This window comes from Corythoichthys intestinalis, chromosome 5, assembly GCF_030265065.1.
Source record: "Corythoichthys intestinalis isolate RoL2023-P3 chromosome 5, ASM3026506v1, whole genome shotgun sequence".
Taxonomy (NCBI): Eukaryota; Metazoa; Chordata; class Actinopteri; order Syngnathiformes; family Syngnathidae; genus Corythoichthys; species Corythoichthys intestinalis.
In genome coordinates, this window is record NC_080399.1 from 56,827,834 (window position 1) to 56,843,498 (window position 15,665).

The 15,665-nt window shown below is 38.9% G+C and overlaps 1 protein-coding gene across 2 annotated transcripts in view; it reads left to right on the forward strand.

The window, feature by feature from the left end:
- LOC130915833 (transcriptional enhancer factor TEF-1-like) overlaps nt 1-15,665 on the forward strand; it is a 106,237-nt gene that overhangs the window by 54,691 nt on the left and 35,881 nt on the right. For both annotated transcript variants that reach the window (XM_057835955.1, XM_057835954.1), the window contains one exon: nt 14,097-14,161. In XM_057835955.1, the coding sequence (XP_057691938.1) occupies nt 14,097-14,161 (65 nt within the window). The remainder of the gene's footprint in view (nt 1-14,096; nt 14,162-15,665) is intronic.

A 15,665-nucleotide genomic window follows, 5' to 3' on the forward strand; every position in this document is an offset into this window, starting at 1 on the left:
CGTTTTACTAACGTCAAGTCTGCCCGTCGCTGATTGGTCCACTCCGCTGTCTGTTTGCTGTGGCTTGCTCCGCCCTGGAAATTGTATCCGCTGAATGGTGGCCAGACTCAATAGCTGGAACAGCGGTGAGTCTGGTGTAACAGGCAAAGTCAGGACAGCTCTAGCTCACACATTGTTTTACAATCATGAATAGAAATAAAAAATACCTCAATCATGTTCTCACATCATAATGCTTGCCTAAAAGAGGTGTGACAGTTCATTCAATGTTTTTTTTTTTTAAATTTTTTAAAAAATACTTTAAAATAATTTAAATAAATGTTCAGAAATGTTTTTTGTCAATTAATATACATTAACCCAAAAATGCTATATCAGTCAAAACTATTCATGTTAAACAAGAATCAATTTATCATAAAAATAGTGCAGAGATTAGTAGTGAGAAAAACAATCATTTGATAAAGCCCTAAGGTGAACCATAGCCAGAGTGAGCTTAGAGCTACTTGTCGACAGTGTTAAACATGACGACCACTGAGATTGCTAGGATAAATAGCAGAGGTGAACTGTGCCCCCATCGTGCATTATTACAGTTGATTTCCACAAGGGAGTGCTAAAGAGTCCCCATGGTCCCCATGATGTACAGATACCAAACGTCGATGTCTGTGCGTGTGTGTGTTTGTGTTTGTAGTTAAATTCATATAATAATGAGCAGATGGTCCTCTGGCTGACACCAGCTGTGCCACCCTCTCACCCCACTCTCTGCATACAGAGTGTTCTCTAGTGAATTCTTTATGACACAGCTTTAAATTGTGGCCTCTATAAGTATAAATTAGGATATTGTATCAGAACTTCTTATTTTTCTCTTGACTCAGTTGATCGAGTCTTGCATGGAGAATGGCCTTGCTAGATAGACACAGCTCCTTTGCCAAAATCCATTAGTAATCTATCAATCTACTTTCAAGACTATCTTGTGTGACACCTTTTTTATGCTTTATCTTCTAGTTTTGCCTTTTGAACCCCATTGTTCTTCTTTTGGTCTTTTCCCAATTCCTCTTCATCTGTGTTTCGAGCAGCAGTGGTCAGCTGCTTTAGTGAAATGCTGTGATAAAGCCACTGCACGCCACCTGCTCAGCAACAGGCAGTTAGTGAACAGCTGGTGTACGTCTTGAATAGATATCTTGCTCACATTTATTAGCTAAATCCAAATAAATGTTGCTGCTTTGTATCAGCTGAATGTGTCAATGTTTGACCACACTTTTCACAGTTCCTGCAAGATGAGTAGATATGTAAATGTTTTGTCGGCAACAAGCGGTCTAAAAAAATGGCCACATCGATAGGACAGATAGGCATACACATTGATAGTAAAACGCCATTCACAACTGTTAGGTTTGATTGCCTAATGGAATTTGACATATATATATTTGACATAAGGGATGGTCAACATTTGGCCCAAAAGATAAGACTATTAGGATGTTAAATCCACAACTGCTAAGTATAAAAACAACCAAATTGATCTCTGTTTACTACCTAAAAAAATGGTAAACCTGTTCACAATATGCCATCCGGGGCATGTTACGGTATACTGGCTGTTAGTGTTAGTGATTCCTTTTTCAACCTTTACACTCGGATTATTTCAATTTTCAAAGGACAATTTAATTTGCATTTGAAGCTAAAAAAAATTCCAAGATTTCATTCCAAGAAAATTCAATTTTTATCATGTATTCTAAATCTCGTTGTACCCTGTCCAATGACAATGAAGGCTTTCTATTTTACTGTATATACAATGGTAAAACTGTACACATGGGCAGACAGTAAAACATTATTAAAGAAATCTTTTGATTTTAAAATGAAAGCCCCACTCCGGTCGCATGACTCGCCTCTATTGTCTGTAATTTTGAAATCACATTTCAGTCCACTGAATATAAGCAGAAATAGCAAATTAGGTGTAAGTTAGGAGTGTTAATGTTTCTTCCATGGAGCCTGCGTGATTGGGGGCTTGGCCAGTCACCTCTTTTGAACATGTGTGTGTAATTTGGTTGGTTACAGACTTAATAAATTATTGATGCTAGCCATGTAGCAGCCCAAGACAATCGGCTTGTATTCTGTGTAGGGTTGGGCATCGTTTGAAATGGAACGACTCCGATTCCGAATCAATGTTACGATTCCGGTTCTGAACGATTCTCAATTCCAATTCCTTTAAGAGGCAGGGTAAAAAAAAAAAAACAACAAAAAGCAGGGTAAAAAAATGTAAAGTTTAAAAATGTATTAGTTTATATTAATGTCTTAACTTCTGGATGATCTTTTTTTTTTTTTTTTAAATATATGAACTTCAAATTGATTATTATTTATTATTATTGTTATATATATAATCATATATATTTTTCTTATTATTAATACAGTTAATATGAATTTTATGAACTTCTTATAACGCTATTTTAAACTTGTATATAAATATCAGTCTTTAAACTTGAATGTGATGAAGTTTCTTTCCACAGGAGTGCACTTTCACAAGAAGAGAAAACATTTACACATATTCTGTTGCCATACATGTACCTCAGCTGGGAGCTACGACGAAGCATTAGTAATAATTCTTCTATCAATTACAATTTGAAGATCTTTTAATACTGTTGATTTTAACGGCGGCGTCTACTGCTTTAAGATGGCGGCTGTTTACTAATGGCAGCGAGTCTGTAATTTTGCATCTCGTCATCTATACATGTGCTAATGCCGCTGACTCTTGTCATTTCGCATCTAGTTCTGTATACATATGATATCGACCATAGTCGTAATAGTACGACTCATTGTCGTACTTTTTTCATCCATCCATCCATCCATCCATCCATCCATCCATCCATCCATCCATCCATCCATCCATCCATCCATCCATCCATCCATCCATCCATCCATCCATCCATCCATCCATCCATCCATCCATCCATCCATCATCCATTGCTTAATCCGGGGTCGGATCGCGGGAACAGCAGAAGACAGAAATAATTTATTGTTTTACTTACCTTTCTGACTGGTTAGAGGACCGGCGCGGCACTCAGCCGAGCTACTTTGCACGTGTATTCCATGAAGCCGGAAGTGTTTAATCATACTGGTCGTGAAGCCAACTTTGCATGATATAGTTGTGTTGCAAATGTTACACTGAGCTGACGGGTCTGTTTTTTTGTTGTTGTTGAAAAGTTTAGCAAAACGTTTTAGCGCCGCTGCACCGTGTCCATGGTTGCAATCAAGTTGCAGTGCACAAACACGCTCTTCTTGTGGCTTCTGCTTCGTGGTTTTCGGCAGCAATTTTTTTCAGCTCGGCAGTCAGGGCATCAAAACATGGAATTGAAATTTAAAGATTCGAACGGTTCCAGGACCATCGGAGTGTTAGAATCGATGCATCCCATCGATGCTCGATGCTCAATCCTAATTCTGTGCAATGTACACTTTAGAAAGAAGCATGACTTTGGCCATAGTCACGTGATATTCATTTAAATCTTGGTGGCAACTTGCAAAAATAAAATATAATACATGCAAACTTCAGCTTTAAACAACCAATTAAAATGTTAAATTCTCTCCCAATTTTGGTGTGCAAATAAATTTCTGCACTACTCTCCTTAAAATGACATTTCACAACGGAAAGAAATATTTTGTAAAAAAAAAAAAAAAAAATCTCTCTAAATTCTTAAAGAAGAAATATGTAAGATTGGTGACCTAAAAGGAAAATGCAACCAGGATCAAATTATTAAAGAGCACAACATCCCTGTCCGCTTTGGGCTCCTAGATAACTGCGATCTACTTTTATGGGAAAATGCACCTGGTCTGATTTCTGTATCACAAGTAGTTATTCCATTGTTACATAACCTAAACCTGGGCGATATGCCAAAAATTATCACGATAAAAAAAATCTTAACCAGTCAATATCGATAATTATCTCGATAATTTTTCTTTCAAATTTTAAGTCTGATTTTTGTTGTCTTTATTAAATGCTTCATTGAGTGTTCATTCAAATCTGCTCCAGCTGCTGACTTACACACAATGAGTTGCCACAGCAACTGTTTAACAAGTTAAACGATGATTGACACATGAGGCGCTCTGAAAGTCAATGGTAAATGGACTGTACTTATATAGCGCATTCATCAGCATGGTTACTATGCCCAAAGCGCTTTACATTAGCACACATTTACCCATTCACACACCAACGGGGCTGCTGACATGCAAGGCACTGTCAACCCTTTGGAGGCAAATCGGGGTTCAGTGCCTTGCCCAAGGGCACTTCGACAGTGGGCAGTCATAGCCAGGAATCGAACCACTGACCCTTCAGTCCAAGGACAACTCTAGCTACCAGCTGTGCCAGTCAAGTCTCTGGAAAGATCAAATCTTAAAAAGTTTGTCAATCATAGTTTAATACGAAAATCCAGTTCATTCTGTGACGAACAAAGATTAAGGAGAGGGAGGAAGAGAGTGAGTGTGAGACAGCGCGATCAGCTCAGGACAGCTCATCTGTATTTATTTATTTTTTTTTTTTTTAATTGAAAAAAAATCCCCGATGGACTGAGGGTGCGAAGTTTGAAGCGCAAAGTAGCGAGGGATCACTGTATGTCTTTTTTCCAGTGTGCTTATACATTGAGAAAAGTAGCCCTCCCTCACTTCGGTCATGGTGACATAAACGAACTTTAACCTCGTATCACGGCTCTTTGCTAAACATTGGCATTATTGCATTAAAAAGATCTTGCATGAAAATTAAAAATAAAATGTACTTTCTGCAGAGGTCTTATCGCTTGCCACTTAAACTTCTTTTCCTGCAGTTTCTCCAATGTGAAGCAGTATTCTGGCAACCCGAAGGGGGAGGGCATTTTGTGCTAATCAATATTTTGATCTAGTTGCAGTACCATTTTTGACCATCAATCCTACCTTGTGCACCTTTAATATAGATGTGTTTTCTTATTTTGTATGTCTGAACTTTAATCCTAAAATGTGTTGATGACCAATAAACGTCGGTCAAATGAACTGGAGTCTCATGTTCAATCAACCCACTCGTGTGCCAAGTGCACGCAGCACACGCACTAGGGGTGTGCCATCTTAGGTACCCCACGATTCGATTTGATTACGATTCAAGGTGCTTCGACTCGATTTATGTACGATGTTCCCAGTATTGACGATGATCACGATTATCACGATTATGGATGCATCATACATTACTAATTAATAACGTAGCCAAACAAATTTATGTCCTTTATTTAAAATATCCAAACAATTCAACAGGAACGATGGAAACATGCCCATACAACAAAAAGCTGCCTTTAAACTTTTTTTTTTTTTTTAAAGAAAGTTCAAAAACATAAAACATTTTAAAGGCAGTACTTATTTCTCACCGTGCCCATACAACACACAGTTAGCCTTGAGATGCTCTTTTTCACAAGAAGGTGGAAACCATTCGCTGTTTCAAAGGCAGCACTTATTTCTCTCAACAATACAATATAATTTACACTGGTGGAGTGAATTCCACATTTTCTGGAAACAAAGTGTCTTTAGAAATAAGACTTCTTTTAACCAATATACTTTGTTTTCACAGATTTCTGCACTATTTCGCACGTTTGTAGTGTTACTTAATCCTGGTTTTAAACGTTCTGCCTCTGGAGTAACTTTTGTACAAGACCAAACAACGCACAACTTGACATGGAAATGCATGTTAGCAAAGTCGCTAATTAGCATGGCGCTCGGCACTAACTAGTAACATCTCAAAAACAATAATAATAAAATCTAAACAGTACAAGAGGGTTCGTTCCTCTGATAGACGGACACAGGCCTTAGCAAAACACTAGGGACTTTTTCCAATTAACACGACTGTTGGACAACTGAAAGACAAGGAGCAACGAACTGTCTCTCTTCCCCTCTCGCTCTTAAAATAACTTGCGCACAGAAGCATGACCGCCAGGTCCCTGCCTGTCTCATACACAAATTTATTTTCCAGTCTTTTGAAAAGGAGTAGATCTCTCGCTCAGTAACCAGCAGCATCCATCATAACGTTGTGCGTGCGTTAAAGGTGTCCCGGCGGCAGACGTGTCTTGAATTTTCATTCCGCTACTAGCGGCGGTCATAAAGTTAGTAGGGAAAATCATCGTTTTTGAACATTTATGAATCGTAATCGAATCGTCACGTGTCGAATTGCGATGCATCTAAAAATCGATTTTTTTGGCACTCTCTTAACACGCACGCACAAATATATGCACGCAAGTGCCGATAAATCGCAGCCAGGAAAATTACCGACCTCATTTTTATTTACTGTGCGATTAATTGACTTATTGCATATGGCGACAGGTTTACCTCTAAGCCCAGTTTGCAGATCAGGTGTTTGTCATACAGCCTGAGGAAAACAAAAAATATAATTTATGCTATCTGAGGACTATTTAAACCACTTTTCTCGACACCTCGCTGTCATTAATGAAGGTTTTGTGGCACACACTGTTTGGCACTAACAGTGAAGCTAGAATGAGCTGCAGGTGAGCAAAAAATGGCAAAAGTAATCTGACTGTGACGGCACTATCTGTGGCTAAAGATACCCCCCACTGGCTGTAGGAAGATTGGCTGCAATAGAAAAGGAAATGTGCAAGGGTGCCATGATGTACTTGTTAAAGAAATGTGGCAAAATCTATAAATGAATGTGTGTGGGGCGAGAATAGCAAGTATAATAATAGTGGAATTACCTTTCTACAGTAGTTGTGTTCAGTCTGTTTAAGGTGAAGGTGTTTATGATGTGCCCTACATGAGTACCATACATATTCATTTGACTTGAATAAAATGTTCGAAACTGATGCACTGAAATTGACTTTTCTGTTGCTGTTTTATTAGCAATATCTTCATTAGTGGATCATGTGATCAATGAATTATGCACATTTTAACAGTGACCTCACTTAGAGTTCCAATTTTCCCTCCCCTTTGTTTCATGCATAAGATGGGTCAAAATGTATGTTAACTAGAATAAATGTGTCATCTACTATATGTGATTGGACTGAAATGAGTTAATGAGTCAAACCTCTTTGCCAATGAGATTTAAAATGAGTGACGATGTAATGTCATGCTACACCCTATTATGCAAGCTACCCATCTCAAAAGAACAGGACACAAGGCTTCTTACGGGCACTAATTACTCTGCCATTCACGAACCGTACATCTTGAAATTAGAAGCTATTAGGCTATCGGTCCTCGGAGCCCTATTTTTGATTATATTGTATGATTGTATTAAATGAATCAGAGCTGATTTATTAATTGCAGAATTATTAACCAACAAAGGGCAGCCTGCTGTATGTCAGGAATTTTCCAGTAGAGGGAAGTGCGAGCTTAATGCTCGCGACTCATGCGCATTTAGTTTAACGGCAGTATGAGAAACAAAACTACTAAGTTAAACACAATGGACCTCTAATACGCTGCTACATGCCATTCATGGACCACATAGACAAGTTTCTGAGGTACTTCCGCTTTATTTCCTTATGTCTGCCCAAAATTTCCGTTTTCAATTTTTTTGGCAATTATTGGCCGATCATTATCGGTAACCGATACTATTGTGCATTTCTGATATTTAATTTATTTAGAAACATTTGTTGTCTTGTGAAAAGCGTAAAACTCGAGAATATGGTGGTTAACTTGTCATCTTTATAGTTTTGAATTTGAGGCTTCAAATCTCTTCCTGCGTGGTTTCCAGCATTAGAGCACAATTTTTGACTCTTTGTATCGGGAATGGTTAACTAATAACAGTTATTATTAGAGGCGTGCGAAATTTCTGATTCTTAGATTATTCGCGATTCGGCCGTGGAAGATTCGAGAATGATTCACAAACATCCAAATTCCGATTTTTGAATTATACCAGGTAAAGCAGAACTAAAACACAGTCCGCACGGTCTTCGGAGAGCAATGAAGAAAGGACCGAAAGCAAATATCATGTTCAACTCATGCCGCTAGATAAAAAAAAAAAATACCTGACTACGGCCGACAGCTGGTTCAAACAACGCCCAGTTGTTAGTTGCTACAAACATACGGCCACATACAGCTATAGTAGATATCACATATATGCAGAAGTAGATGCTAAATGACCGACGATGCGGTGTTAGAACATATAAAGAGAACTAGATGCGAAATGACAGATTTGCCGTTTAGTAGTTGCCACGTTGTAAACAGCTGCCATCTTAAAGCAGTAGACTTCTCTAGAAGGCTCTGTTGTAGCGAACCTAATTAACTTTTTATCTGAAATACTCCTAAATCGGCAAAATCTTGACTTGAATCTATCTTTAAATGATGAAACAGTTTTAAAACTTTGACATGTTGTAAGTAGACAGAAGGGAAATTATGGAATAATGGGAGCAATTTTATCAACTTTATCCGTTGATTCACATCAATTAAATTAATTGAATGTAGTTTAAAGCTGCTGATACAGAATGGGGACTTAAGTATTTTATTTAATGCTTTTAACTGTTAACTTGATACTGAAATATTAGTTTGGTTTAGCCTAATAGGATTTTTTAACCATTCTGGAACTAATGTACAAAACATTAAAAGCGGGGGGAGGGTGGTGGATGACATCAATCATTGATTTATAATCGAATCGGAGCCTTTAAATTATAATCGAATCGTTAGGTACCCAAAGATTCCCACCTCTAGTTATTATGCCTGTAGTTTCCGAGTTAGTCAGTCAGTGTTGCGCTCCAACAAGTTAGGTTTGAGATCATTAAGCACGACCACAATTCATACATAAGACGCACTGGATTATAAAGTGCATTTTCAATTTTGGGCAAAAATAATGATTTTAAGTGTGCTTTATAGCCCAACAAATATGATAGGTAAATGCTTGAAAAGAAGATGTAAAAGAATGTAAGATAAGGTGAAATACAACTGAACAGTACTCAACAAATGTGCAAAACAAAAAGGTTAAGTAGTGTTGTCATGATATCAAAATTGTGACTTGGGCACAGGACCTTGCCTGGTATACCAGACTCACCGTCCGACGGATCAAATTCCGGGGGCGGAGCAAGCCACAGCAAACAGACAGCAGAGTGGACCAATCAGGGCAGACGTGACGTTGTTAAAGTGACAAGTAACTGGCGTGAGCGGAGAATGGAGAAGTTTATTCAGCATGGCTAGCCCGAGCCATGTTGACTGTTGTCACTGACTTTTTTCTATGTGTTTTTGGTAATTTAAAACTGTTTTTACCGCGGATTGGAACATATTCTCGGCTCTCCCATTCGCCATCTGTGTTGATGTAGAGACGACTTTCGGCGCGCAAGAGTGACATTACTCGTTAAGAACACGTCACGCAAATAAACAAATCTGATTGGACGGTTGATTTTGTACCTTGCTCGAGAGGCCGTTAATGGTCTCGGTCCCAGACTATTTCTCAGTTCTCACAGTGTTTGAAAAATACAGGGAGAATAGTCTGGCTGTGCCAGGCAACACAGGACCTGCATAAAGAACATCAATATCCGTACGTGTAGACTGTTTTCTTCGAATTTATTTTGAGTAATTTACAGGTACTGGTATTTAAAAACAAATTTTGTCATAAAATGTTCACATGAATCTTATTTGCAGGCTGTCAAGGTTATGTCACAGCTACAGGCATTACTCTTGCGTACAACTATGACCAACAACTATATACCCAATTACAGTCCTTAAAAGTTTTAGAAAAGGACAATAACAACAGATCAACAAGAAGCGTATTGCTAAGCCTGTCGTGATACGCAGTAAGCCAATTGTTCGCACGGTAAAAAAAACGAGTTCGGTAATTTTTCCGGTTACGATTTATCCCTGTGTACGTGCATACATACATTTGTGTGTGTGCGTGTGTTTGAGTATGCTGCGTGCACTTGGCACACATGTGTGTTTATTGCATGAGACTCCTGTTCCTTTCACAGATGTTTATTGATCATCAACACAGAATTAAAGAATTAAAGTTCAGACATACAAAATAAGGAAACACATCTATATTAAACATTTTAAAACGTTAGCATTGCTACATTGAGGCTAATGGAAAGATGAAAATGTACTAACCAAAACTGTCTGCTTTAACTAAAACCCCCTAAACCTTTATAGGTTTTCATATTTTAATGAGGATAGCATGAAAACAATGACAGATGGAGGAAAAATAAGTAAGTGAACCCTTTGCCTAAGGAGACTTAAAGAGCAATTGAAACCAATTTTTACCAAAGAATTTAAGTCAGGTGTGCGATGGGTAGTTTAAAGCTGCCTTGCCCACTATGAAACACACACCTGGTAAGAATTATCCTGATGAGAAGCATTCTCTGGATCATGGGTCGGTCAGCTGTCTGAAGACCTGCGATCAAGGATTGTTGATTTGTATAAAGCTGGGAAAGGAAACAAAACCATCTCTAAACGTCTAGATGTTCATCAATCGACAGTCAGAAAAGTTGTCTACATATGAAGAGAGTTTGGCACTGTTGCTTCTCTCCCAAGGAGTGGCCGTCCACCAAAGATGATGCCAAGAGTTCAGCGCAGAAAACTCAGAGAGGTAAACAAGAACCCTAGAGTGTCTGCTAAAGACTTACAGAAATCACTGGTACAGACCAATATGTATGTGCACCCATCAACTATATGTAAAACCAAGAATGGTGTTCATGGGAGGACTCCACGGAGGAAGCCACTGTTGTCTTAAAAAAAAAACATTGTTGCTCCTTAATGTTCCCAAAAAGGCACTTGGACACTCCACAGAGGTTATGGCAAAATATTTTGTAGACTGATGAAACAAAAGTTTAATTTGGGGAACAACACACAACGTCATGTGTGGAGGAAAAATAGAACAGCTCACCAACATCACCACCTCATCCCCACCGTGAAGCACGGTGGAGGGAGCATCATGATTTGGGGCTGTTTTGCTTCCTGAGGGCCTGGACATCTTGCAATCATTAATGGAAGAATGAATTCAAAAGTTTATCAGGATGTTTTGCAGGAAAACCCGAGGCCGTCTGTCAGACAGTTGAAGCTAAAAACAGGATGGATGCTGCAACAAGACAATGATCCAAAACACAGAAGCAATACACGTTCTGGAGTGGCCAAGTCAAAGTCCAGACTTGAACCCCATTGAGATGCTGTGGCTTGACCTAAAGACAGCGATTCATGCCAGACATCCCAGAATTCTGACTGAACTACAGCATTTTTGTAGAGAAGAATGGGCCAAGATTAGTCCTGATCGATGTGCCAGACCTATCTGCAGCTACAGGAAGCGTCTGCTTGAAGTTATTGATGCCTGGGGGGGGCACAAAATATTAAATGTGATGGTTCACATACTTATTTCCTCCCTTCTATTATTGTTTGCACATTATCCTCATTAAAATATGAAAACCTATAAATGTTTGGATAGTTTTAGTTAAAGCAAACATGTTTTTTTTTTTTCATCTGTGTGATTTTGACAAAGATCAAATCACATTTGATGGTGATTTTATGCAGAAATGTGAGAAAAAGGTTCAGATACTTCTTCATACGCTCACTCTACGTCAGAAGCATTTGAAATAGCCATACAGTACGTTCTTGCACCTCCGAAGGCTATAAGATACTCATAGATATTCATTTCGAGTGGTAAGGTCAATCACAGCGACCCCTTCGCGGTTGACGAAGCTTACCAACTCTCTCAATAACAGAGGGATGTCCACACAACTAGCGCAAACGTAGCACAAACGAATGGCTTCAGGTCCATTTTGCAGTAAGTGGAGGGCATCGAGTCATGTCATCACTCGAAATTAGTAGCTCAATATCACAAAAACGATAGCAGCACAAAAGATTTTTTTTTTTTTACAGCACAACGTTGCACAAATGATTGACACAATTTTTAGCCATTTTTAATTTATATGGGGGCTGGTTGACGTCAGATTGACCTATAAAAGAATTGTTAATATCTCAAAAACGATAACACCAAAAACACATTTTTTTTCTGCACAAACGAGCTCAAACTTAGCAGAAACGAATGACAATTTTTCTATAAATTTGCGTCTGATGGGGGGGCCAACTTCACGGAGGTCGTCCTTGCAGTGTGTAATAACTGGAAAAGTTGGTAGACCGTTGAGTGTCTTGACATCTTGATTGTATAAGTATTACAGGTCGTATGGTCGTATACATTGGTCGTATACATTTGCCAGGAAATCATTCTAGGATATTCTACAAAAAAACTAATAAACAGAAAAACAAACTTCTGCTGTGAATTGGAATGAGTTTAGCACTAGTAGACGTCCAATCCATTTGAACTGGGAGGGTGTCAGCTGCCATCCCTCCCACTTCAAGCGGATTGAATGTCAATGGCCGTCAGTGGCAGCCAATGCCAGGCAATGAGTAATTTTGAGCCATTTAAGGTCATTTACCTGTTGATTTTCAGTTACTTTCTGTTGATTTTGGAGTATTTTATGGGTCACTTGCTTTTTATTTTGCGTTACAGAACAGGAATTGACCTGGGAATCACACAAATGAAAAGGCAGTGACTCAAACTCAACAAGAAATTACCTGTAAATGCCCTAAAATGAAAAGCAAGTGACCTGTAAATGCCCCGAAAATCGGACCGAATGACTGTGAATCCTCTGGTTTTGAATGAACGAACATTCCCAGTCTAAATGGATTGGGCGTCGAGCACCGTCAATGCTTTTTTTTTTTTTGACACCTTTTTAAAACGATATCTCGATTCTTGACAGGAGCATATCGATAACCTTTTGGGATACAAAGTATCACGATATATCACCATTTCGATATTTTGTCACACCCCTACTGTATTTTGTCAGAAACAGTCATTTCATAGTTTAAGATGAGGTGTGCTGGCATATTTGTGTGTGTTCTGGCCCTGGGGCTTCTGTTGGTCACGGTCAGTGACCATCTGACTTTGGCCTTGAAGTCTTTCACTGGTCCAGTACAGCAGGAGGCAAAGACAGGAAGGGGGAGGGAGCATAAGTCTATTCACTTGGAGCGGGACAGGGGAGGGGAAAGGGAACAACCAGAACAGAGGATGGCTCGACACAGGGTGTGTGTGTTGGAGAGTTTTAAAAAGAGGGAGGGCTATAGAGAGAGATGTGTGCTGCAGGGTTAGTGAAGGATGATAATTCACCGTTAAGCCTCCTAGAAAGACCAGCTGGCCCCTCTGGAGTCAGATGTCAGACTGCGCAGCCAGGACTTGTTCTCTGTGTCCATGTGTGTGTTGCCAATCGTGCATGTGCGTACTTGTACGTATGTGTGTGCATTCTGTTGTCAGTGGCAGCATTTGACTGCTGGAAGGAAAACACCTGCATAGGAGCTATAGATTGTATCAGTCTAAGCTGCCTGCTGCCTATCTTAGTGAGAGTGCAATTGGTCAAAATACACAAGCACATACGTGCACACCCCTACACACACTCACACCATCTGCTAGTTAGTTAAGGCTATTGTTGTGAGACATTTGGTGTGTGTGTTGAGGTTTGGCTTTGTGCTGATCATGACCATCGGTAAGCCAGCTGGCCTGACTTTGGTTTTCCATCTAAAGGTCCTGCACGAGAGCAAGCAAACAACACCTACATTTTCTAGTATGCTACAATTACGTTACATAATGTCACACAGCCTCATCAAAAAATGTTGCACTTTAATAAGACATGTTCTTTATGAACTGTGAACATTAAGGGCCTATTTTCTTTGGTTCTTTGGGCTACACTAGTCTATACTGGCCAGGTCATGCTGTGCTCCCTATTCAACGGGTTGAATTATTTAGTATTGTCAAAGAGTGTTATGTGTGCGCGTGCGCACAAGCATGTGCACCCATGTAAGCATGGTTACAGCTGGTCTGGTGCTTACGTTATCAGGGGGGAGTGGCCAGTCCGCATGAATGCTCGTATTGTTGGGTCATGTGTATTCAGAACCACACCGAATATTATTGTGGACTGCCTGATTATATGCACATGTATGTACGGTAGGTGTGTGTATTTGTTTCTGTGCTGCATGTGCGAGACAGAGGTTTGGTGATCACATTGCCACTGTATGGGGCTGTCTATCACAAAGTCACTGGGTCAATGGGATTAAATTGTGCCACTCAGCGTCACCTGAATTTTGATTGTAAATCAAGCAAAGGTAAATAATAATATTTTTTTTTCTTTGCTTTCTAGGTCGAAATGAGCTCATAGCTAGATACATCAAACTTCGCACAGGAAAAACGCGGACAAGAAAACAGGTATGAATGAAGGAGGGTAATATGAATTCAAGTATGTTTCTTCTTTTTAAAACCAAATTACTGTCATACATGTCATAAGATGCTTTTTTTGTTTTTTACTAATCAAAGTAGAGTAATTATTTTGTTTTCTTCTTTTTCAAAAAATATATATGGCGGAAAACACTCAGGTGACTTGAAGTTTCGCTCTGAGACCACCAATTTGGCCAAATTTCAAAATTGTCCTATATGCATATGTGATGCATCATTAGAAATCTTAAAATCTCAATTTTCCGGGGAAAGAAAAATTTTGAACAGGAGGGCATTTAAATTTTATTTATTTTTTTTTTTTTAACAGCAAAACCCTAACTGGAGGTGAGAGCACGCGAGAGCAGAATTAAAGACGCCACGATTTTAACGAGATATTATCGCATACTTACCTTGTTTCGATCCAAAAACTCTATGTAGCATGTATCACCAAGTGTCAAGACACAGCTGTGAACTGCCACAGCCAGATTTTTGGGGGATTTTATGGGTGAAACATGGTGATATAACAAGGGTCGCGATGCAGAAATCGCAGACAACAAGGAGTAGTTGAGATTTTCTTTTTCATATAGTTACCCTTTTAAAGGTTATTTTTCAATTTTTCTTTGTTTGGATCGATTATTTATCATCTAACATATCGGGGAAAATGCGACAGTAACAAAAAAAAAACAAAATAATTAAGCAATAGTTTTGAGGTAGATATCCGTGACTTTTTTACAGACACCAAATTTTTCATTGTGACGTAATTTGTTTTAAAAGTTTAAAATATGCGAGCGAATAATTTTTAAAGTCTTTTTTTTTTTTTTTTTTTTTAAACTAAATATTAGGTATCAATTAATGATTCTAAGCTAAAAATTACAGACATTTTGAATAATAAATATAATTACTTACCTTCTTTTTATGGCTAGGGTGCGACGTCTGTAAACGAGGCTTTTCAGGGTTAAACGGACAAATAAAAAATAGTTCGGGGACTTCATGCACCATGAATCTGCTATGGCAGCATATAGGCATATTGTTCTATCAAACACAACAATTGTTTTGGCTTAAAATACAGCAGTTTATTTTAAAGAGGGGTGCAAGAGCAGAAACTGCTCTCAGCCTTGTCTGTGTTTTCAGCCATATATTGTGTACTGTACATACTGTATAGTGTTTTATATGAAAACAACTCCAACAATTTTTTAACATGTCTTGTTCAGCTGCTTGGACACGCAGAATGGTAAATCTGACCCCGGTAATACACCAGGCACGTCTGTGGCATGTCAACGCACCACTGACACTCGCCCCCAATTTCCACAGGACACGTTTTACGAGCAGAGCGTCTATGGAGCGGCTCGATCGGTTCACACGAGGATTGCAAGATCGCTCGAGAGTAGCGGGTATTTAAAGATAATAATACAACAACCATTTGCCTTTCAGACCTCGCGTATTGGTCAGCTTTCTTTCACAAAAAAAGGAGAAAAAAGAAGTCCTGTGCTAAAGAGAA